This window comes from Prionailurus viverrinus, chromosome D3 (assembly GCF_022837055.1).
Source record: "Prionailurus viverrinus isolate Anna chromosome D3, UM_Priviv_1.0, whole genome shotgun sequence".
Lineage (NCBI taxonomy): Eukaryota > Metazoa > Chordata > Mammalia > Carnivora > Felidae > Prionailurus > Prionailurus viverrinus.
Window position 1 is genome coordinate 77,643,592 of NC_062572.1, and position 22,243 is coordinate 77,665,834.

Here is a 22,243-nt window from a genome sequence, read left to right on the forward strand (position 1 = left end):
CGCCCCTCCCCTGCTCACACTCTTCCTCTCTCTCAAAATAAATAAAAACATAAAAAATAAGAATAAAATGAAATAAAATAAAATAAAATAAAACAAAATAAAATAATATAAAATACTGGCCAGGATACAGCCATATTTAAATCAAATGTACACTTAGCCTAAAACTTAATTTTCAGAAAGATAAATGAGTTCCATTCTGGAGTACAGCGAGTCAGATAAATCCAAATTGAGTCTGCTTCAGGCTCAAAAACAATCTCTCCAGAAATCTCCCTTCATACTGCAGGCCACATTTTACAGGTGAATATCATTTTCAAGACTTCTGAAGCCATAAAAGGACTTCTGGAAGCCACATTAGTTCTTCAGGGCCACTCAGAAACATTTGATAAACTAGCAGAAGTAGTAATTAAGCGGAAAACAGAACCAAAACAATTGTATGTGATTGATACATAGCCTATACTGGCTGTGCCCCAACAGTGTGTGTGTCTAAATGACACAACGGGTAAACAACACTCTCGTGGTCTCAAAGAATGGATGTGCTTCCTAAAAGCTTTCGCATCTCAGAAGTGAAAGGTACCTGCCCTCTCACAAGAGATGTACCAGTAAAACTCACCAACACCTGAAACATACTGGTAGAGTCAGCTGTGAAATGAAACCCGTAGTCAATCCTCTGTCATACAAATAATCATCTTCTTAACTTGTCTGATTTTTAGAGCAGACATCTACATTTGAGGTATATTTTTTAAAGCAACGCAAAAGTATGCTTAGAAATTTATAAAATCTGATTCATTATCCAATAACATGTTACCAGACATTTTAAGTTGTAGAGGTATATTTCCAAAAGAAGTCACAACTCAAACTCTTGAGGGTGTCTGAAAACTCAGGCATTTTCATAGGGGCTCTGAACAAACATTTAAGGCACACAACAGCTTTTGAATATTTCCTCCAATGGCCTTTTGTTTTTCTTTACAGTTACAGAAATAAGATGCACCAACATCCAAAAGCAATCTGGGAGTAAAAACATGCTGATCCCAATCCTTGAAACAGAATGCAAACAAATGTATTTGTGGGCAACAGTAAGAAGCTTTACCTATTACCAGTGATACAGAGAAGAGAACACATGATTATTTTCTCCAGCTCCAGCTAAATACATAGTAAGCAACACACGGTAATATTTTCCAAAGTTCAGAACGCGGAGAGAAGTTTACAAAGGGCACCTCGGGCTGGGCTTTGGTTTAACCAGTAAGTCAGCCCGCAAATGAAGCTGAACACAAACACACACCAGTATCTCTAGTGCTACCTGGGCACCTCCACTTTCAAAATGGAAGCAGCCACCACCTTTGTTACGTTAATAAGAATACTAGGGTTGCCATCGAAGTAAGGTTTATTACGCAAACATAGAAAGCGGCTTAAGGTTCATCACTGATCCATTACACAACTGCACCGAAGGACCAGCAGCAGACCGCCTTCCACCCACCATTTGTAATTCCCGGCCGACTGGCCCGTAACTCAGGGGACAGATGAACCATGAGATTTCAAATGGACTGACCTGAACTCTCGTGTTTGAAGCAGACGGGCTGGATTTGCCATTCAAATTGAAAATGATTTATCCTTTCCTTCCGCACCCAGGTCCCCGGCTACCACTGCCTGGGCCATCCCTACCCACCGTCCCGCTGCCAAGGGGGAGGCTCACCTGTGGTCGAGCAGCTGTACTGTGGATACTGCGTGAAGGCAATAGCCCTTTCGATCCCGTCCCTCTCCATCTCTTCAATTGCTTCTTCTGTTAAAGGATGGACATACCGGAATCCAATATAGTATTTGTGAGGGGCTATTAGAAAGCATGTGTGGAGAGGAGAAAGTATTAATCTTTATATAGATTCCTTGGAGTCGCCAAACATAATGCAAAGCCCGGAACAAAGAACAGTTAACCTAATTTCCTCTGAGGCTGATAATGTGGGTAAGTTTAGAATATTCCTTGGATCTTATCCAGTCTTCAGCTAGTGCGTGGACTTTTAATCACTATTTTCTGGGATCAACTCCCCCACCCCCCATCCCGCCACACACACACCCCTTTACTTAATTAGCACGGCAGTTTTTAAAATTCAAGCTTCTGTTCCTTCCTCTCTGCTCTTGGCTGAGATAAGAGAGACTCAAAGGAAGGAAGAACTAACACTTATTCCTGAGGTTCAGCCTCCTCTTACATACCAGACACTGATGGAGGCTTTGCTTGTATTTTTTCTTTCACTTACACCCCATTTTTCAGATAAGGACACTGAAACTCTCAGGGGTTCATGAACCTATCCAAAGTCACACCTCACAGGTGGTTGAGCTGAAATTTAATGTGGGTCTCCCCAACTCCAGAGCCTAGCCCCTTCCATGCCCCCCAGCCTGTTTCCACCACCCATGGTTCCCTCCTCCTGTTCCCAGTTAAGCTCTGGGATACCCAACAGAAATGCGTGGATAACAAATGACCGAAATGATTCTCCTCATTTAATAGATTAAGGAAACCCAACAACAAAGCTTAAACTGGAGGCACTGAGGGGGCACCTGGGTGGCTCAGTCGGTTAAGCATCTGACTCTGGATTTTGGCTCAGGTCATGATCTTGTGCTTGGTTCATGAGATGGAGCCCCATGTTGGGCTCTGGGCCGACAGCAGAGACTGCTTGGGATTCTCTCTCTCTCTCTCTCTCTCTCTCTCTCTCTTCCTCTCTCTCTCCCTTCCGCACCTGCACTCACTCTTGCTCTCTTTCTCTTTCAAAATAAATACATAAACATTTTTTTTTAGCTGGGTTAAAAAACCTGGCTGGCTCAGTCAGTTAAGTATCCGACACTTGGTTTCAGCTCAGGTCATGATCTCAGGCTCGTGAGTTCGAGCCCTGCATGGAGCTCTGCTCTGACAGCATGGAGACTGCTTGGGATTTTCTCTCTTCGTCTCTCTGCCCCACCCCTGCTCACATGCTCACTTTCTCTCTCTCAAAATAAATATTTTGAAACACACACACACACACACACACACACACACACACACAATTGGGGGCACTGCTTCAGATTTGAAATAAATGTTCCGAGCACGTAAACAGCCCAACTCAGTGCACAGCTTTGCACTCCTTCCCCATGTGTTCTTACAAACACCTTCTCCTGTCCCTCCTTTGTCCTTCTCCATCTTTTTGTCCTGTATCTTAAAAGTATCCACCACATGGGGTTCCTGGGTGGCTCAGTCGGTTAAGTGTCCGACCTCAGCTCAGGTCATGATCTCACGGTTCGTAGGTTCGAGCCCCACATAGAGCTGACAGCTCAGAGCCCGGAGCCTGCTTCAGATTCTCTCTCCCTCTCTGCCCCTCCCCTGTTCACGCTCTCTCTCTCTCTCTCTCTCTCTCTCTCTCAAGAATAAACATTAAAAAAAATTTTTTTTTTAAGTACCCACCGCCACACAATTTCTTAGGCATTTATAAAATCATTAAACTGAAAATTTCCTCACATTACCTGTCATTTCATAGGATAACGCCCAACTCACACTCGGAGAGGATACTGAGAATACACTACATAAACATGAAATAACAACAGAACCAAGACGATGCTACTGTCCAAGCATTAGCAGCGGCTGCCACTAAGTACAGGACACTAAACTGCCCCAAGAAGGAAAAGAGAAACATTCCGGTTGAAGTGAAGGAAAAGAGAACCGCCCATTGTTCACCTATCTGCATAAAACATTCCACAGTGACTGGACACGGGGAACCGGCAGCCAATGGCGCAAGTGCCCAAGGACAGGAGCAGACGGCGGGAGGGAGAAGCACGTGCGCACATGGAAGGATGGCTGGTCCAACATTCTCTGGCTGGGCACCGCAGAAAGAGGAAGGAAGGGGTATAAGCAGAATCATATTCAGCTGTCTGTCCTTTCTAGGCCACCAAGTTTACGTTCTGTTGCCTAAAATGGTGAACGGCAGTTGAAACACACCAGAGGGCACGACTCGGTAAGCAAACTCCAAATGAGAGCATTCAAGGACTATGTGGTTCATCCTAAAACTGCCAACGTTCACACTATCAAGCCCATTTCTTTTGTTTTGGTTTGGTTTTTAATATTTATTTACTTTTGAGAGACAGAACGTGAGCACGGGAGGAACAGAGAGAGAGGGAGACACAGAATCTGAAACAGGCTCCAGGCTCTGAGCTGTCAGCACAGACAGCTGATGTGGGGCTTGAACTCACAAACCATGAGATCACAACCCGAGCTGAAGTCGGACGTTCAACCGACTGAGCCACCTAGGCACCCCATATCAAGCCCATCTCTAAGGAGCTCTGGGGCATCTAAGCTGAGGCTGAAGTGGAATTTCCTTTCTAATCTGCTTTCAGATAATACTATTATTAGATTTCTACCATAAGATCCTCCAAGGCTACAGGCCAACCAGCTTCTGGCATTCTCTTTTCACCTTCCAAAAGATGCAGCCTCAATGCCTGGGGCCTGGGAGTTCGTTGCAGACAAGAGAGGTGGAGGGGACACCCTTGCAGATAAAGGCAGGGTGGTGGCCTCACTTTGAAGTGAGGGTGAGTAAAATATTCTGGAAGGAACAGATAAGACTGGCTGAACTGTTCCACTGAAGATGGCCTGCACAAGCGGACTGTAGGCAAGTGGCATTGTGCTCCCTCTCTGACCGGGCCTGTCCCGAGGAAAGAACAAATGTCTCCCAAAGAGCCCTCGCCAGTTGGGATGGGTTTCACACCGCAGCCGGAGGTCACCCCCAGGAGCACAGGGACAGAAATAGCCTACGGATGTTGACCAACACAGCTGGCAGGGGGCGCATCTGCTCCGGTGAGACCAAAACACACGACTCACTGGCCCAGCCTAGTCCACCCTTGGAGCCACCGCCCAGCAAACAGTCTTCGGTGAGACCCAGGAAAAGAAAAAAAAAAAAAGAACTCAGAATTGGATTTTTGAATAGCAAAACTTCATTCATTTCCAGCCCATCAGTTTAGCTCCACAATAGTTCAAATGTCTGATTTGTGCGTGACTCTTTGAGAGAAAGGTGTGAAATATATAGCATAATGCTTTTTAATTTGTATCACATCACGAGCCCTATGCCCTGGATGAATAATACTAAACGCTCACAGTTAAGGAATTTTTGTCACGTACGCTGCCCCAGGCTGATGCCTTTCGGGATTATCGTATTGAATATTCACAATGATCCCAGAAGTGGGGCTCTGTTACCACCCCCATTTTCAAGATGCTGCTTCGTGGGGTAAGTCATCTGCCTAAAGTCCTACAACCAGGACTGGGGAAGCCAGCCCCATCTGAAAAGAGCCACCCTCCTCCCCATGAAGCATCCTGTAAAGAACAGAGTTCTACAAAAAAAAAAAAAAAAAAAAAAAAGAACAGAGTTCTACAGGATAGCACGTACGGCTTCGTGAAAAGCGGTCAGATTCTACGTAACTAAACTATCATCTTTTGAATGTATTTTAGATTTACTTTTGTGAAATGATTACACTTCTCATCTATTTCCTTCTGTATTCCCTAAATTCCTATAACGTGGTGTAGCCACATGAAACCAGTTCCAAGTTATATTCCCTCATAAAACCGACCCTGTGAGTTAGTAGTCAATTCTATGCAAAGCCAGTGCAAGCTGCAATTTCTATACCAGCCACCAAGCCACAACTACTTCCCTAAAAAATGAGAGCTTGAGGGGTGTCAGGGTGGCTCAGTCAGTTAAGCGTCCAACTCCTGATTTCGGCTCAGGTCATGATCTTGAGGTTCATTGAGTTTGAGCTCCTTATCGTTCTTTGTGAGGACTGCGTGCAGTCTGCTTGGGATTCTCTGTCTCTGCTCCTACCCCCCCCCCGCCCCGCCCCGCACGCATGTTCTCTCTCTCTCCCTCTCTTTCTCTCTAAAAACAGATAAAATAAACTTTTTTTTAAAAATGAGAGCTTGAAACATTTCTGTCCATTATCATCACATTGTTTTGCCGAAAGAGAATCTTTCCCAATAGAAATAAACAAATAGACACAGTTTAAAAGTATACTTTAGGGGCGCCTGGGTGGCTCAGTCGGTTGAGCATCTGACTTCGGCTCAGGTCATGATCTCACAGGTCGTGAGTTCAAGCCCCACGTCGGGCTCTGTGCTGACAGTTCAGAGCCTGGAGCCTGCTTCAGATTCTGTGTGTCTTTCTCTCTCTGCCCTCAACCCACTCACATTCTGTCTCCATCTGTTTCAAAAGTAAATAAACATTAAAAATATTTAAAAAAAAAATTTTTTTTTTTAACGTTTATTTATTTTTGAGACAGAGAGCGAGCATGAACAGGTGAGGGTCAGAGAAAGAGGGAGACACAGAATCTGAAACAGGCTCCAGGCTCTGAGCCATCAGCACAGAGCCCGACGCGGGGCTGGAACCCACAGACTGAGATCATGACCTGAGCCGAAGCTGGACGCTCAACCGACTGAGCCACCCAGGCGCCCCAAAAATATTTTTTAAAAAAGTATACTTTACAATTTTGTAGGAAAGTAGGAGAAGGGAGGAGGAAGAAGGACAGGAACAGAGGAGAGGCAGAGAAGCCAGAAAGCGGGAAGGAAAAGCCACACCAAGGGGGTGAGGCACCTGGGTCTTTGTGACTGGGCTTCAGGTCCATCTGTGAAGTACACAGAATCTCTTCCTAGATAATGTGGGCGAGCCCCTGAAGGAGCCACAGAGCCACCCCTGATAATCTGGGTCTTCGGCACAAAGCTCCCCAAGGCAGTTTCCAAACCTTGAAGCCACCTCATTTTTCCTACATCTGCATTCTGTGCGACCACCGGCCCTCATACTCGTATGTAGCATCTCTCCGGTAAGTTGTACGAGGTCTTCTCTCTGTCACTTAACAGATGAGCCTGCAGCAGCGGTCCCTCCCACTGGCCCGGGAGCTCCTAAGTAGAAACCGCAGTTTTGAATACGAAAAGCAGTATCGAAGTGCTGAAGTATCGAAGCAGTATCGAGAAGCACCCAAGGTGCCACTGACAAATCAATGAGTGGACATTCTTGGGCCTCATTAAGCGCCACAGCCTTAACCCCACAGCAGGTGTGCCAAAGCTGTCAGGGGGCCACCTACCATGCAGGCGACAGAAATAATTTAACTTGCCTGCTCACAGGGCTCCAAGCGTGAACCACAGAGGACGGCAATAGGTCGCAGGGTCACCGGTACCAGAGCCCTCTCAGGACCAGGCCCTGGACAAACTTCCAAGTTCTAGAGGAAATAAAAGTAGCCCCCTAGAGAATTTACTCTCTGCCTCAGTGAAAACTACCAGGAAGCTCAGCTCCATGAAGGTAAGGGTGTGACTCACTCACTACTTTATCCCCCGTGTAGCCAGTGCTTATAAATACCCAGTGGTGGGGCTGGGTGGAAGGACGGACGGAAGTGGGAATGAATATGTGAACGAGCAGGTACGTGAGTGAGCAAAAGGGCAAGTGAATGGCGTGAGGAAGGAGGAAGCATGATTGCTTGGGACATTAGTAAAGTAACTGGACAGGCAAGCCGCTGAGCTGCCGGTGCCTCAGACACCCTAAACTTATCCCCAAAGTTATAGTGAAGAATCAACTCCCTTCTTCACGTAAGTCTCTATAGGATAGAGGGTCATATGACCAATCACTCATGTTTTAAAAATCACTCTCACAGGGGCGCCTGGGTGGCTCGGTCGGTTAAGCGTCCGACTTCGGCTCAGGTCATGATCTCACGGTCCATGAGTTCGAGTCCCGCATCAGGCTCTGTGCTGACAACTCGAAGCCTGGAGCGTGCTTCGGATTCTGTGTCTCCCTCTCTCTCTGCCCGTCCCCTGCTCATGCTCTGTCTCTGTCTCAAAAATAAATAAAAACATTAAAAAAAATTTAAAAATCACTCTCACAATTCTGACTATGAAAATGTGAAATGGATTATTACTATTCTTTGGTCCCTGCCAAAGCAGGGAATAATCCTAGAATCTAGATGATTGCAACTTCCTTTGTACTAGATGGCCGCAGATGGGAATAATCAGATGTCTGATAGTAAGTGGGGCAGTGGGTTAAATCCGGGTCATTCCATAGGACTCTTTCCAGGCCAACCCAGGAGGCTGGGGCCACGGCTGGCCTGTCTGGTCCGGACAACCCGGCAGCCCCAGCACGGAGGGGTGAGGAGGTGGGAAGGATGCCGTCCGTCCACATTCCTTTTTCAACTCTAACAGTTCTGCTAGGGTCCTCGATGGTGATGGAGCCTGCACAACCAGGCCAACAGAAACAATGGCATGTTGCCACCTCCTCTGTCCACTGGAGACAGCAGAGCAATTGCAGATCTGATTCACACTAAACCTTTTATCGTGATAAACTGTTAATGACCAGAGAGACAGTTTCTTCTGTATCAGGTGGGTGTGAGTGTCCCTCGTCTAACATTTTCAAGATACGTTGTGGGACGTTGTGGGACGTGTGGCTGAACGGCAATAAGAAATGCCCTTGAGCCACGGCCAAGGCAGGAAGCAAACTCGACACACAGAAGCATGATTGAGCAATTTTCCAAGTGCGATGAGCTGAGGGCTACAGCCCTTGTCCCTGTGTGCGATGGGACACGGTGGCTTCTGAGAGCAGCTTGAGGTGACACTTAGAGGTGTTTTCTCAGAGAAGAGGGAAATGCTTTTGGGCCTGCCTGGTGGGGCCACTGTCCTTGAAGGTGGCCACTGTGTCACACGCCTGTCCTGATCCGGAAGCCCCAAGATGTATCTGTAATGAATGTATTTCCTGTGTCCTAACATGCACATTTTTTGATTGAACATTTCTCATACTGGTGCACACCCGCAACAGATGTGGTCTTAAAACTACCCGGCAGAGTTTTTGTCTTAGTATATATAAAAACAATGGTGGGTCCCACAATCAATGGCGTCTGGAATGCAATTAAACACGGCACTTACAATTCATTCCTATAGTGACTGCTACATTCTGCACATTATTATTCTGCCTTAGCGGTTCTCGGAGGACAGTCTCCAGACACACACAATCCTCTTTTCAGGACCTCGCACTAGCTGGTGTTGCCGAGAGCCGAGAACAGTTGCTGAAGATCCACACAGAAAGAAAAAGCAGTGACAGCAGCCCCAAGACTTCCTTCCAGAGCAATGACATACGCATCTTGTATACATGGGATGTGGCCTCTTCCTTATAACCTAGCTCAACTTCACACACACCTCAAGCTTCCTTTTGAAACTAACGTTCCAAACCTTGAGCTCTTCCATATCTAACATAAGGAAGGAACAGGCTCCACAGCCAAGGCCAGGATAGTGCCTCGAGAACTGAGCTAAGTGATCACGCGTCATGTAGGAACCCCCACAAACCGACAGAACTCCATGTGCCGTCCAATAGCGTTTGGACCTTCGTACCTACTTTGAAAGAACAAAACTGAGATGTTAGTGAAGAAACACTGTACCTGTGTTGGGGGATAAGTCATCTAGCAGCTTCACCATGCCTTCTCCCTGCTTGGAAGTCCACATCTTGATGGGGGACCCGCCTCCGATCCTGCGGTATTGCTCCTGAATTTTGGGGGTCCGGCGTTTGGCGATGATTGGTGCCAGCTTACTAAATCATTTAACAGGTAGGTAAGTGGCTTTTGTTCCACCTTAGCAACCTCAGAAACTACTCAATAGAAAAGATAAGCAAAATTGTAAGAAGAGCCTAAGAAGATCACGCCTTTAAAAATAGAGGCTTGAGGTCATTGACGACAGCCAGCTCTTTTGGAGCTGTCTCTTTTAGAGAGAGGAAAACAAAACACTCTCTGAGGATTAGCCACCTCTGCCCCACGAGTTCCTCTCGCAACTCACCCTGAAGATTCAGGACACCACTCAGGCGCAGACCCTAGATGCGGGCCAGCCACTATCTTAACACTTCCTGATCCTACACCTAGCAGGAACTAGGATATGTAAGACATTCGGAAGCAAAAAATACTCTTACTTTAAGAAAATGTATTAAAAAAAAAAAAAAAGAAAGAAAATGTTTATTAATCACAGATACATTTGAATATGTGAGCAAAGTTGAATGCACAGCACAGGAATGTTCATTGCAACACTGTAAACAACATATATGTCCACCAGTGAGCCACTGGTTAAATAAATTAAATTATGACCAGGCAAGGCATTCTATACAGTCATGAAAAAAAATAATAAACTGGGCCTATATAATCTGTTATAGAATAATCTCCAAGACACATTGTTAATTAAAAAAAAAAATAGCAAAGTGTTAAATAATATACATAAGTACATTCCCATCTGTGTTAAAAAGGACAGGAGAGATATATATGTGCATATATACATATATATCTATATTTATAGATATATAGACAAGCACATGCTTGGATATGCATGGACTGTTTCTGGATGGTCACCAGAAATACATCTGTACAACTGCAGATTTCTGTATTTCTGGTTACATCTGTAACCTCCATGGTGGGTAACTGGGAGGCTGGAGTTCAAGAAGAGACACTTGCTTTTTACTGTGAACATGTTTATGCTGTTTGCATTTTTTATTACGTGCATGTATAAATTTTTCATTACAAAAACCTACTTTAAAAGAGAAAGAAAAGAAAGAAGGAGGGAGGCTTGAAAGGAAGAGGACAGCCACAATATTATTAATGAATAATAATCATTGCTTCCCTGAATATTAATCAGCTGTTGAGGGTCAAGTACAAATATATCGGTAACAATCTTTAAAGGGACATCAGGGGTGCCTGGCTGGCTCAGTCGGTTGAGTGGCCAACTCTTGATTTTGACTCAGGTCATGATTCCAGGGTCGTGGGATGGAGCCTATTTAAGATTCTCTCTCCCTCTCTCTCCCTCTGCCCCTCACTCCCGCTTGCACGCTCTCCCTAAAATAAAATTAAAAAAAAATTTAAAGGGACATCAGGTGTGTCAAGACAACTGCCATTTCCAGAGCTCTAGGGAGGAAAGGGCTCAAGGAGAGGCCCCCCAACTTGCTTTCTCTCTCCCCTGCATTTCTCTCAACATCATATCCTTCTTATACAATGGAAAATAATGATGCTGCTCTAGTCACCACCAGATATGCACAAAAACCATTTATTTTCTGTAACTATAGAACTGACGTACACGTAAGGCAAGATGCACTACACAAGTTAGGAATAAGTGCAGGTGTTTCCACGCGTCTTACTTTTGAATAGGAAGCGTCATCAAGTCTCGGTCCAGGAAGAGCCTCAAAAGGAAGTCGTGAACATCTCCCAGGGTTTCAGGGCCCCCCATGTTCAGCATTAATATTCCAGTCTTCGGCTTCCTACATAAAATAAAATGCAGTTGACTTGTAGCTTTTTATTTTTCTGTAAGGTACACTGTTGGTTCAGCTAGCAAACTCACATCCAATCTGTTCAGAGGTACAAACCTACAGATCTTTTCACTGCTATCACCTGGCTGCGTATCTGGGAATGCACAACGCCTCCGGTTCTGCACGGTCCCAGTTCTGACTCTGACCTTGGTCTCCCAGCTCCATCCATGGCACTGGTCTTCTCTGGGCTTGAAATGTTTCCCCATTAAGTTGTCAGTCCTGAACAAAAATCCCTCCCATTCTTTAAGAACTGAGAGTCAAGGTATAAAGCTCAAATTGTCCTGAGGCTGAAGCAAACATTTATATGAATGCCTTACAGATACACAAATTACTTGGTCTCTCCAAACTTCAGTCTCCTCGTATACAGGGAGTCCAGCAACGACCTCAAAAGGTTGTTTTGATGGGGCGCCTGGGTGGCTCAGTCGGTTAAGCGTCCGACTTCAGCTCAGGTCACGATCTCGCGGTCCGTGAGTTCGAGCCCCGCGTCGGGCTCTGGGCTGATGGCTCAGAACCTGGAGCCTGCTTCCGATTCTGTGTCTCCCTCTCTCTCTGACCCTCCCTCGTTCATGCTCTGTCTCTCTCTGTCTCAAAAATAAATAAACTTAAAAAAAAATTAAAAAAAAAAAAGGTTGTTTTGAGAATAGACAGCCTAGTTATTTAGCATGATCTGGAACATATAGTAAGTTCTATCATACACAGAGAAACCACGGGTTTCCCTTTTAAACCTCCACAGTATAATAACCAGCCCATCTCTCATTCTTTTATCTGCTCCTTTCCCTTTAGTTAAACTATTATTATTGACAAATGATTTCTTGCTACTCTGCTTCCTTCTCCAGAGCCCGCTGTTCCCCCGTAGTGTCTCCTGTACGATAAAGTACACCTCTCACTTTGCACTCACCTCTTGATCCTCTACCTAGAGCCACTGCTTAAGGGATTCTGGCAAGAAATTGCTCTTACTCAAATAGGTCCCAGGCTAAAGAATCAAGCACTGAAGGAACAAGAAGAAGCAAAAAGAAAATCAAGTAGTCTGGGGGAAGTTAAATCAACAAAAGAACCATGCCAGCTCTGAACCTCTAAAATCCAGAGGAGCTCTGGACCCTGCACAGACTAAAGTGAGGCAGGCCGAGATGAGTTCTCCATTCCTAAACACCTTCAGGGGGCAAGAAGGGGCCAGAGTGGGACCAGGTGCCGCCCGCATGCTTCCGGTAGCCGCCGGAAGCCCAAGGCTACAGACATGGAACCATGGGGTCAGAGCCTAAAATGAGGCCCTGGAGAACTGGGGGCCGTGCAGTGAAAGAGTCTGCAGGTGGGGACACTACAGGACAAGGAGTGTTTCTTCCATTCATGGTTTTTTGGTTTGGTTTTTTTTTTTTGGCATTCGTAAAAATGTAGATATAATTTATATACCATAAAGTTTTCCATTTTAAAATACAATTCAGTGCTTTCTAATATACACACAAAGTTATGCAACCATACCAACTCTCTAATTCCTGAACATTTTCATCACCCCCCAAAAATATTCCCACATACTAGAACTATTCCCCATCCTCCCTCTGTCTCATTCTTGGCAACTAATCCTCCGCTTTCTCAGTCTATGCATTTGCCTATTCATAGAAATGGAATCACATGATATGTAGCCCTTTGGGCCTGGTTTCTTTCACTTGGCATAAAATGTTCAAAGTTCATCCACGTGACAGCGTGAATCAGTACTTCTTTCCTTTTTATGGCTGAATAATACTCCACAGCACGGATGGATGTACTCTCCATTCACCCTTGATAAAGCAGTGAGAAACAACCAGCCTGGAGTTTATTTAAAACTCCACTGGTACAAAGGCTGAGGGGTCCCGCTGTCTAAGCCTCCTACATCAAGGCCACCTCCAGCTACCGCAGTGACTAAGCCAATCCTGCAGACATGGATCCTGTTTGGAAGACTGTCCCTAATGTGTGCTAAAGCCAATGAGATCAGGATGACATTTTAATTGCAATTTTTAAACAAGTGCTAACAACACTTGGGATAATGTTAGGCAGCAGAGTGTGTCAAATTCATACAGGAAGAAACTGTTTTCATGCCAAACATACTACAGGTGAATGAGGTAGAAATCTGAATTCTCAACCTAAATTTGCAAAACAAGCTGAGGCAAAATTGCTGGGGTTAGCAGAATGCTGCATTCCAGTGAAGTCAGAGATCTCCTAATTTAGACCCCACTGTAAGGACAAACTAAGTTCGCCTTTCACATCATTGTCTTAGACAGCATTTCTCTTCCTCGGCACCACTGACATTTTTGGCTGGATGAGTCTTTGCTGTGGAGGGCTATGGTGTATGTTGCAGGGTTCTAGTAGCATCCCAGCCTCTACTTGCCGGAAAGCACAGCACACACCCCGTCCCAGTTGTGACAACCAAAACGTCTCCAGACATGGCCATTGCCAAATATGTTGGAGGTGGGGAGCATCCCCCTCCCTCTACTGAGAACCACTGGGTTAGAGGAAGGGGGTTTCATCTCCTTTTTACTAAGCAACTACTCTGGAGGATGTCATTGTCCCACAGCTTTACCACCTCCTCTCACCAAAAGTCCTATCAATGAATTAACAAGCTGGTGTTTAGGTTTTTTTCTTAATACCTAAAAATTCCAGATTCATTATATTGTGAAATTGTAAAATGCTCCCTTAATCTTTCCACTTAGACCACCCGTGCTCTGAGATCCTGTCTCTCACCCTCAAAATCTGTGACTCACAATAAATTAAGCGCATTTTTCCATGGATGGCTGCCAGTTAACAGATTACTGGTTAAGAAACCCCAGGCTAAGAGACTTACCTAAGCCATAGAGGGTATCAATGTGCAAACGAGATTTAGAACTGCTTTTCATCTATAACACCTGAGCTCAGAACAAGAGTGGCTTTAAATTGGATATGACTCTGCCCTGCAAACCCGTGTTTTATAAACCGTGTTGATCTTACACATGAAAGTGATGCACATGATTTGGAAATACCTAAATACACGTGCACTTAATTCAAAACTGTGTTATGCATGACGAATGGCGCATTAGCTGCCCTAGTCTGACACCCTCTATTCGAGAATGCGAAGTGCAAAGCCTTAGCCGTGGTCTCTGTTCTCCTCTCCTCCAGACAGAGCCCATCTGAGACCAAGCTCTGAATGTCAAGTTCCCTTTGTTTGAATGTAAAGGTGTAAATAGGGGAACATATTTAAAACTTCTCGCTTGAAAAGGTTTCAACATTCTGCCATTTTTATATTCTGGGACTCTCAAAATAGGAGGTTTTTCCTTTGAGCTACTAATTGTACATAACAGAAACTTAAGATCATCAATTAATAAAGAAACAGAATCATTCAATTATACTGTATATAGTCAGCATCAAGATAAAGACACAAATTCTACCTCTTCATGAAACCTCCAAGATGTAATTGGCCTGAGGATCTATGCTGCCTCTAGAACAGCGTTTGGGAAACTACAGCCCACGGGCCAGATCTGTATACACACCCTGCCTATTTTTGTAAGTAAAGTTTTATTGGAACACAGCTCCACTCATTATCTTACATAGTCGTTAAGGCTGCTTTCACATTATAACAGCAGAGTTGGATAGCAGCAAAAGAGGCCAAATGGCCCACTATCTATCCCTTTACAGGCGAGTCGGCTGACCCCCGGTCTAGTGGAGGTCTCATCTGCTATAGTCTGAGCACTGCGCAGCACGAGGCCTTCAGGTCTGGCACCAGAATGATATACAGAAACACTGATCACTTCATCATCTCTACTATTTTAAAACTAGAAACAATGCAAGTGCCCCATAACATGGGAATGGATAAATAAACTGTGATTTCGTAAAATACTCGTATGCTATTAAAATAATGGTGAATATTTATATTTATATGGTAGATATATTATTAAATTTAAAAAGAAGAAACTTAAAAAATACTATGTGCACGACTGTCACATTTTGGTAAATATTTACTGAATAAATATCAATCGGTACAGACATAGACACAAAACACTGGGTGGTGGGATTATCAGTGATTTTTTTAATCTTTTTTTGGCCCGTCTTCATGTCCTAAAATGAACCCATTTCTTTTGTATAAAGATGATACAAAGTTACTTAATGGAATTTGATATTTTTAGATTTTTATTTAATTTAATGATATTAAGGTTATATTATTGGCTTTTGCTACTAGGATAGTATAGCAATGAAATAATTTTTCTCCCACAAATCACTGAATCAGTTCTTCCTGATTCACTGAATTCAGTTTCTCCCAGAAACACTGAATCAGTTCTTCAGGTTACATCAAATACTCACCATAAACCTTAAGGACTTAAAGCACTTTGGACCATGGCTAAGGTGAGAAAAACGGGGCTGTGGGGACACACAGGAACGGTGTCCAGGCCGCCAGGACAGAGACAGCGTCCCTGCTTCCTGTTTTCCTCACCAGATTCGATCACTTAGGAGGCCAGAGAGTGGAAAAGAGATGATCCGAGGCCCCACCCCTAATGCTCTATCCCCCTTCAAACCTCAGTTTACTCAGTGTTCAGTCAACGTACCCAAGTTCACACAATGAAAAATAACAACCACAAAACAGGACTATTTTCATAGCTCTATCGCTAGAGGAACCAACCGTCAAGGAGTTACTAGTTTGCAACCCGTCTCCTTCTTTCGCTTGGCTAGCGTTAAGGTGGGCTATTTCTAGGCACCCAGCTAAACAACTGCCCGTTCGAGTCCTGTGCTGCCCCTGTATGAGAGGAAGACCTAAGAAGCGCTGTGGCTTCCGTGATGGAAGAGGAGGCCCGGAACAACGCCAGGCCTGCTGACATCCACCCGCAAACAGCAGGGGTGATGTCCGAAACAGGTACTTTATCCCTTTAACAAATCACAAATCGTATTATGTCATTTCGAATTCCGCTCACCCTGTTAACAGTGGAAAACAATGGCAGGGTTTACTAGATAAATTCTTGACGGATTAGTCACTCCTTATCCTAAACAGAACATACATTTCATAGGTATAATTATGTCAGTTTCATAAACACATTTCTAGTGTCCATGAAATTTGTGTTACATGACATATTCCAGAACTAAATTCCTACATGATCTGCAGACTGTTGGTCCTGAGTTACGTGTCCTTTAACAAAAGCCCGGTGGGATTTTTATTTGTCAATCATATCTCAAAAAAGCCGGGGAAAAAAATTTTCACAACAATTGTTTAAATCTATAAAAACTCCCCCCAAATGTTAAAACCTTAGCGGTGTGTGCGCGTGTGTGGGTGCAACTTGTAGCCTTCCAGCTACTGAAAGAAAGCCAAGAAAACAACACTGCGCTCCTCCCACACTAGCATTCCCCCGCAGCTCTCCTCTTAAGGCAGCCTGTATCCACTCACCGGTGTCTGCATCAACAAAAAGAGGTTCTTATTAGTACCTAAAATTAGATTCATACCTCTTCCCCAGTTGAACTTGAGGTTCTGGGCTTCTGGTACGCTGGGCTGTTTCTGTGGCAGCTGCCGCCGTGGCTCCAATCGACTGGCCCCTCCATGGTTGGCGGGCCCTTGAGCTTCCAGGCACCACTGTGACAAAAGTAAAGTAGCGGCATGAAATCCGGCTGGGAAGCAATGTCTTTGGAGGCGGTCCTCCGAGCAGAAGTCCTGGACTTAAAATTTAAAGAGACGCTATAGCACAGGTGATTTCCCCGGCGTTTCTCGGTACTCAAGCCCTCTCTGCCAAGGGTGGGGTGGCGCCTCCTGGGATGGCTTCTCAGGACCTGCACGGAGCCTTTTGAGAAACACACCTTCTCACTCTGCCCTGGCAGATGCTGACGTGATCCCTCAGGAGAATCACCGCATGCATACGGAAGTTAGTGCGCTGCTCACACGAAAGGGAGAAGCCGCGGGACGTGTTCAGACCCACCGGTTTACGGGGTGTTACTTGAGCCAGCTTTCAACCAGTTGCACAGACCTCGCATCTGTCTATAAGCCTCCTCCAATAAAGCACCAGGGCTGGAGAACCCCAGCACTGCCCTTGGACGCTGACAAGGGTGGGGGGTTCTACTTTAGAGGGCCCCTTCTGGCCCTCCTCGTGCTGCAGCCTCCCCCACAGGGTATGCAGTCTACACAGCCAAAGATCCATGGACCCCAGAGCCCGTGACCTACATTCCTGACCAGGCTCCCCGTACCCAGAATTCCCTGTCCCCAAAGGCCCACACCCACTCCGGGGACTGTACAGGCCTCTTTCCTAGCTCTATTCTCCTGAAAGCTGATTGTGCCATCAGTGCGAGCAGTTCTTGACCTAAGGGAAGCTATTTGCAGGAGCAAGAATAGAACCTGAACCTAGACTGGAGTATCCACATGGGTGAATGCACAAGACTCTTCACAACTCAGGGCACAGCTGGCAGTGGAAAGAGAAGCAGGGAAGCCTACAGACCAGAGGCAACGCTCCCAAGGCCACGACACTTCTGTGGGAACCCTGAAGACTTCAACAGTTCACCCTTCCAGATCATTACGAAGGTCTATTTGCCAGTATTGGAGAACAGAACATACTTCACAGCTTGTTAGCGGGCGATCTCACATATGATACATGGGTCTCCATGTGCACTCTTGTCCTGCGCCCCGCCGGAGTCAGTTGTGGGCCTGGAGAACCCACCTGGACTGAGAAGTCCATGGGCCATACTTAGTTGTACCATGAAGAATATTCATCCTTGAACGGCATACAGTGAAATTAAACTGAAGCTATACAATAGACACTCAAGGTAGCAATGGGGGTACGCTGTGCCCCACACCGTACACATGACCCATTCTCAAACCAGCCGATATGAAACCAGCTTGAGATCAGTCTCCCTCTGCCCTCCTCCTCCTTCCAAGTCAGAGGAGTCCCGGTGAGGAACTCGGGCTGTGGACCAGCAGTTCTGACCTCATGCAGCTCTGACACTTACCAGCAACGTGACTGGGGCCAGGCTATATATTTTCGAGCCTTAGTTTCCCCGGTAAAATGACAACACCCTGCTATCAGGATCCTTGTGATGATTACAGCAGATAAGACCAGTGATGCACTCTGCACAGCACCTGCCACGTACGATTAGTGCTGGCATTAGTTTCATTTGGAAGGGTCTAGGGCACAGGGACTATACCTGCTCTGATGTTTTTTCACCTACCCTGCCTATAAAATACAGGAGAATAGTATCTCCAGATTTCCAACTCTCCATATTGTGCACATTCCCAACAGAGCCAATTACGTGAGCTTGTGCTGAATAGTCCTTATTAACTCAAAGTGGAAGTGCAAAGATTGACATATAGAAGTTCAATTCTGCTCAAATGAAGTCTCAAGCCAACTCGCAGCTCCTTATTTTAGACAAGTTCAATTCTGAACTGCATGAGATGTAACCGGGTTCTCAATCAGGCCACAATGTCTGCGATTCCTGGTATGAATGAGATATTGGATTCCATGGGGTACTAGAATAGAATTTAGGCATTACATGATTTGACTGCTGGTGATAAGCCTTCCTCCTGTGAATCTTAAAAAGGGAGTGGCAGAAGGGAATCCGGGTGAGTCATCAACTAGTACGTTAGTATTTCCTAGCACAATTTGGGAGGGTAGTTTTTCAAGCTGTCATGCCCTATACTTAACAAAATCCTCTTCTCTGTGGCCGAACAAATTCTCAGAAGGCAATGCTGCTAATAATGGATCCTTTGTGCTCAGGATGTAGGGTTAATACACCCCCCTCTCAAGGACTTCTCTGTAACACTCCTCTCCCCTAATGATCTGAAGGTTCCAAAGAAACTAAGAGTAGTCTCTGACCAAACGACCAACAGACATGTAGCTAAAGGGATTTTAAGTAATTGTTCAGACAAAGGACGAGCTGAGACTCCTGAAGACACTCAGTTCACAGCTTACCAGAAATCCAAGGGCACAGACAGCATTGTATAGCATAGAGCATATGTTCCAGAGCCAGAGACATCTAGCAGAAATCCCAGATAGGACCAAACAGGCTGTGTGTGGGAGTAGTTGGGCAACTCAAAGAACTACTCCAAGCCTCGCTTTTCTCATCTGTATGATGGTGATCAGGCCAACCCTGCAGGGCTGTTGTGAACATCAGGAAAAAAAAATCTTTACATCTATGTCCAGACCCAAGAACAGTGCCTGGCACACTGCATATGGTTAAGAAGTAAGAATACTCAACAGCAGGGACTTGCCCACTTATGAACTGAGGCCAGGTATTCTAACCCTATTTATTTTTTTCTAATTTTGTAAACGTTTACTCATTTTTGATAAAGACGGAGCGTGAGTGGGGGAGGGGCAGAGAGAGACACACACAGAATCTGAAGCAGGCTCCAGGCTCTGAGCTGTCAGCACAGAGCCTGATGAGGGGCTCGAACTCATGGACTGTGAGATCATGACCTGAGCTGAAGTCAGATGCTTAACCGACTGAGCCACCCAGAGACCCCTTCTACCCCTACCTATGACATTAACTGCTGGTCTACCTTTTAAAGGCCTACAAACCATAAAAGCTATAAAACTAGGAAAATGCAGAAGAGAATATAAAGAAAGCAAGACTTTGTAACTCCTGGACAAACCCAAAAGGTGAAGCATTCAAAAGTATATATATGATTTAAGAGGTTCATGGGTATTAACTGGTTCTCCAAAACCAAATTATTTAATATTTTGGATGCTTAGGGATAGGGCAGGGGAGGTTACAAAGCAAGGCACATAAGTACTTTAATATATAATGAAGCCATCTTTTTTAAGTTTATTTATTTATTTTGAGAGAGAGAAATGAGGGTGGGGGGACAGGGGCAGAGAGAGAGGGAGACAGAGAATCCTAAGCAGGCTGTGCATTGCAGAGCCTGATGTGAGGCTTGAACTCACAAACTGTGAGATCATGACCTGAGCCAAAGTCGGATGCTTAACCGACTGAGCCACCCAGGCACCCCAGAGCCACTTCCTATCACATAGGAGATGAGATTTGTTTCAAAAGGTACTTATAAAAATAGGTAACATTTTAAAAACTAACAAATAACTGGGGCACCTGGGTGGCTCAGTCAGTTAAGCATCCGACTCCTGATTTTGGCTCAGGTCATGATCTCACAGTTCATGAGTTTGAGCCCCACATCGGGCTCGGCACTGAGCCTGCTTGAGATTCTCTCTCTCCCTCTCTGTCTCTGTCTCTCCCCTGCTCTCTCAAAAATAAGTAAATAAAGTTTAGAAAGTTAAAATGAACATAAATAACATTAGATATTGTGATTATTAATAAACATTTGGGGAGGGGAGGCTTTAAAAAAAGAACTATTTTCTGGTATGGCACCAAAATGTTCTAATGTCCTTAATTAAAACATTGATACTCTTCTTCATTATTCTAGATTCTTTTTCTAATTATGAAAGACATCAGACGCCTGGGTAGCTCAGCTGGTTAAGCGTCTGACTTTGGCTCACGTCATGATCTCATGGTTTATGGGTTCGAGCCCAGCGTTGGGGTCTGTGCTGACTCTCAGAGCCTGGAGCCTATTTTGGATTTTGTGTCTCCCTCTCTCTCTGCCCCTCCTCTGCTCATTCTCTGTCTCTCAAAAATAAATAAACGTTAAAAAGAAAGAAAGAAAGAAAGAAAGAAAGAAAGAAAGAAAGAAAGAAAGAAACATATGCTCAGTGTTGAAAATTTGGAAAGAAAAGGCAAAAAGAAAAAACAATAATTCATTAGTCTAACAACTTTCTAATTCAAAAATATATATAGTATATACAGTATGTGGTCCACGTCAAGGAGTTTATTGATTCTGTAATATGCTAAAAACTTAGTGTAAAACTTTGTACTTTTACTTTCAGAATTCGTTTTCAGAAATACTACTCAATTTTTTCTAACTCAGATGTTAATTCCTTCATATCAACAAGATGATTAAAGTATTATAACTACATCTTAAAAATCAGAGTTCATAATTCAATTGGACTTCAAATCCACATTTGCTATGGTTTCTGAATCCTTCCGCTTAGTTACTTATAATCTGGAACAAATCATTTAAAGCTTCTTAGATTGTTCTATGACCTCAAATCTAAAACCTGTAAGACTCTGCCACAGAAATGGCTGATGAAAGAAAAGGCTAATTCAATACATCTTTCAGGCACATTACTGGCACTGTGCTTCCTCTTCTTAAAAAAAAAAAAAAAAAGATGCCTTTTGCTCCACGTACCCTTTGTGCCTTGGCCCTCACCACAAACTGGGTCTTTATTATCTTCCTCAGAAAGGCACCTGTAATAAGATATGGAAATTCAAAGTGGATTCTCTCCATTCCCTCCTAGTAGGTGCCAGACTGAAGAATTTGGGAACTTCTTAGAATATAGCAGGTCTGTGTCCGGTCATCATTCAAATGCGTTAACTAAGCATCTTAGTGTGCCCCAGCCTTTTACATAATAACTGAACATTTAAGGGTCTCAATGTATCTACTGCATGACAGGCACTGTGCTCCAAGCTTTACTGGCATCCAGCTAATCTTCATGCCAAGTCCGTGAAGTATATTATCTTTCTCCTTTCGCCTTTACCAAAACTCAAGCCAGGTGAGTGCCTTACTCAAGGGGTCACAGTTAAAAATGCTGCAGAGTTAGTGTGCCAACCAGGTGTTTCTCGCGCAAACTCCTCAGCTCATCCTAGAAGCACCCTACATTCAAAATTTGCATGAGAAACATGTTGGGTTGTCACTAGGTCTTGCTCGTTCTCCAAAAATCTCTAGGAAATACTAGCCCAGACTCCCTCGCAGTGGGTGCTGCCTAAGGACAAGTGAGCACCGGGTGAGGAGCAGTGGGCACACTGCGACCTCCATCACCAGGGAGGGAACCCCATGACCCATGTCCGTGGTGATGACGGTGATGATGCCTTAGTTACCGTCCTCAGTGGTAGGTCCGTAACACACCCTCCCTCCCATAATGCTCACAACCCGTGACGTTCATTATTATGCTTTTACAGATAAGAAATAAGGTGCG

General features: G+C 44.7%; 1 protein-coding gene across 2 annotated transcripts in view; it reads right to left on the minus strand.

The window, feature by feature from the left end:
• FECH (ferrochelatase) overlaps positions 1–22,243 on the minus strand; it is a 37,489-nt gene that overhangs the window by 14,712 nt on the left and 534 nt on the right. For both annotated transcript variants that reach the window (XM_047827645.1, XM_047827646.1), the window contains exons 2-5: positions 16,728–16,854; positions 11,130–11,249; positions 9,400–9,548; positions 1,691–1,825 (exon numbers count right to left, since the gene is read on the minus strand). In XM_047827645.1, the coding sequence (XP_047683601.1) occupies positions 1,691–1,825; positions 9,400–9,548; positions 11,130–11,249; positions 16,728–16,854 (531 nt within the window). The remainder of the gene's footprint in view (positions 1–1,690; positions 1,826–9,399; positions 9,549–11,129; positions 11,250–16,727; positions 16,855–22,243) is intronic.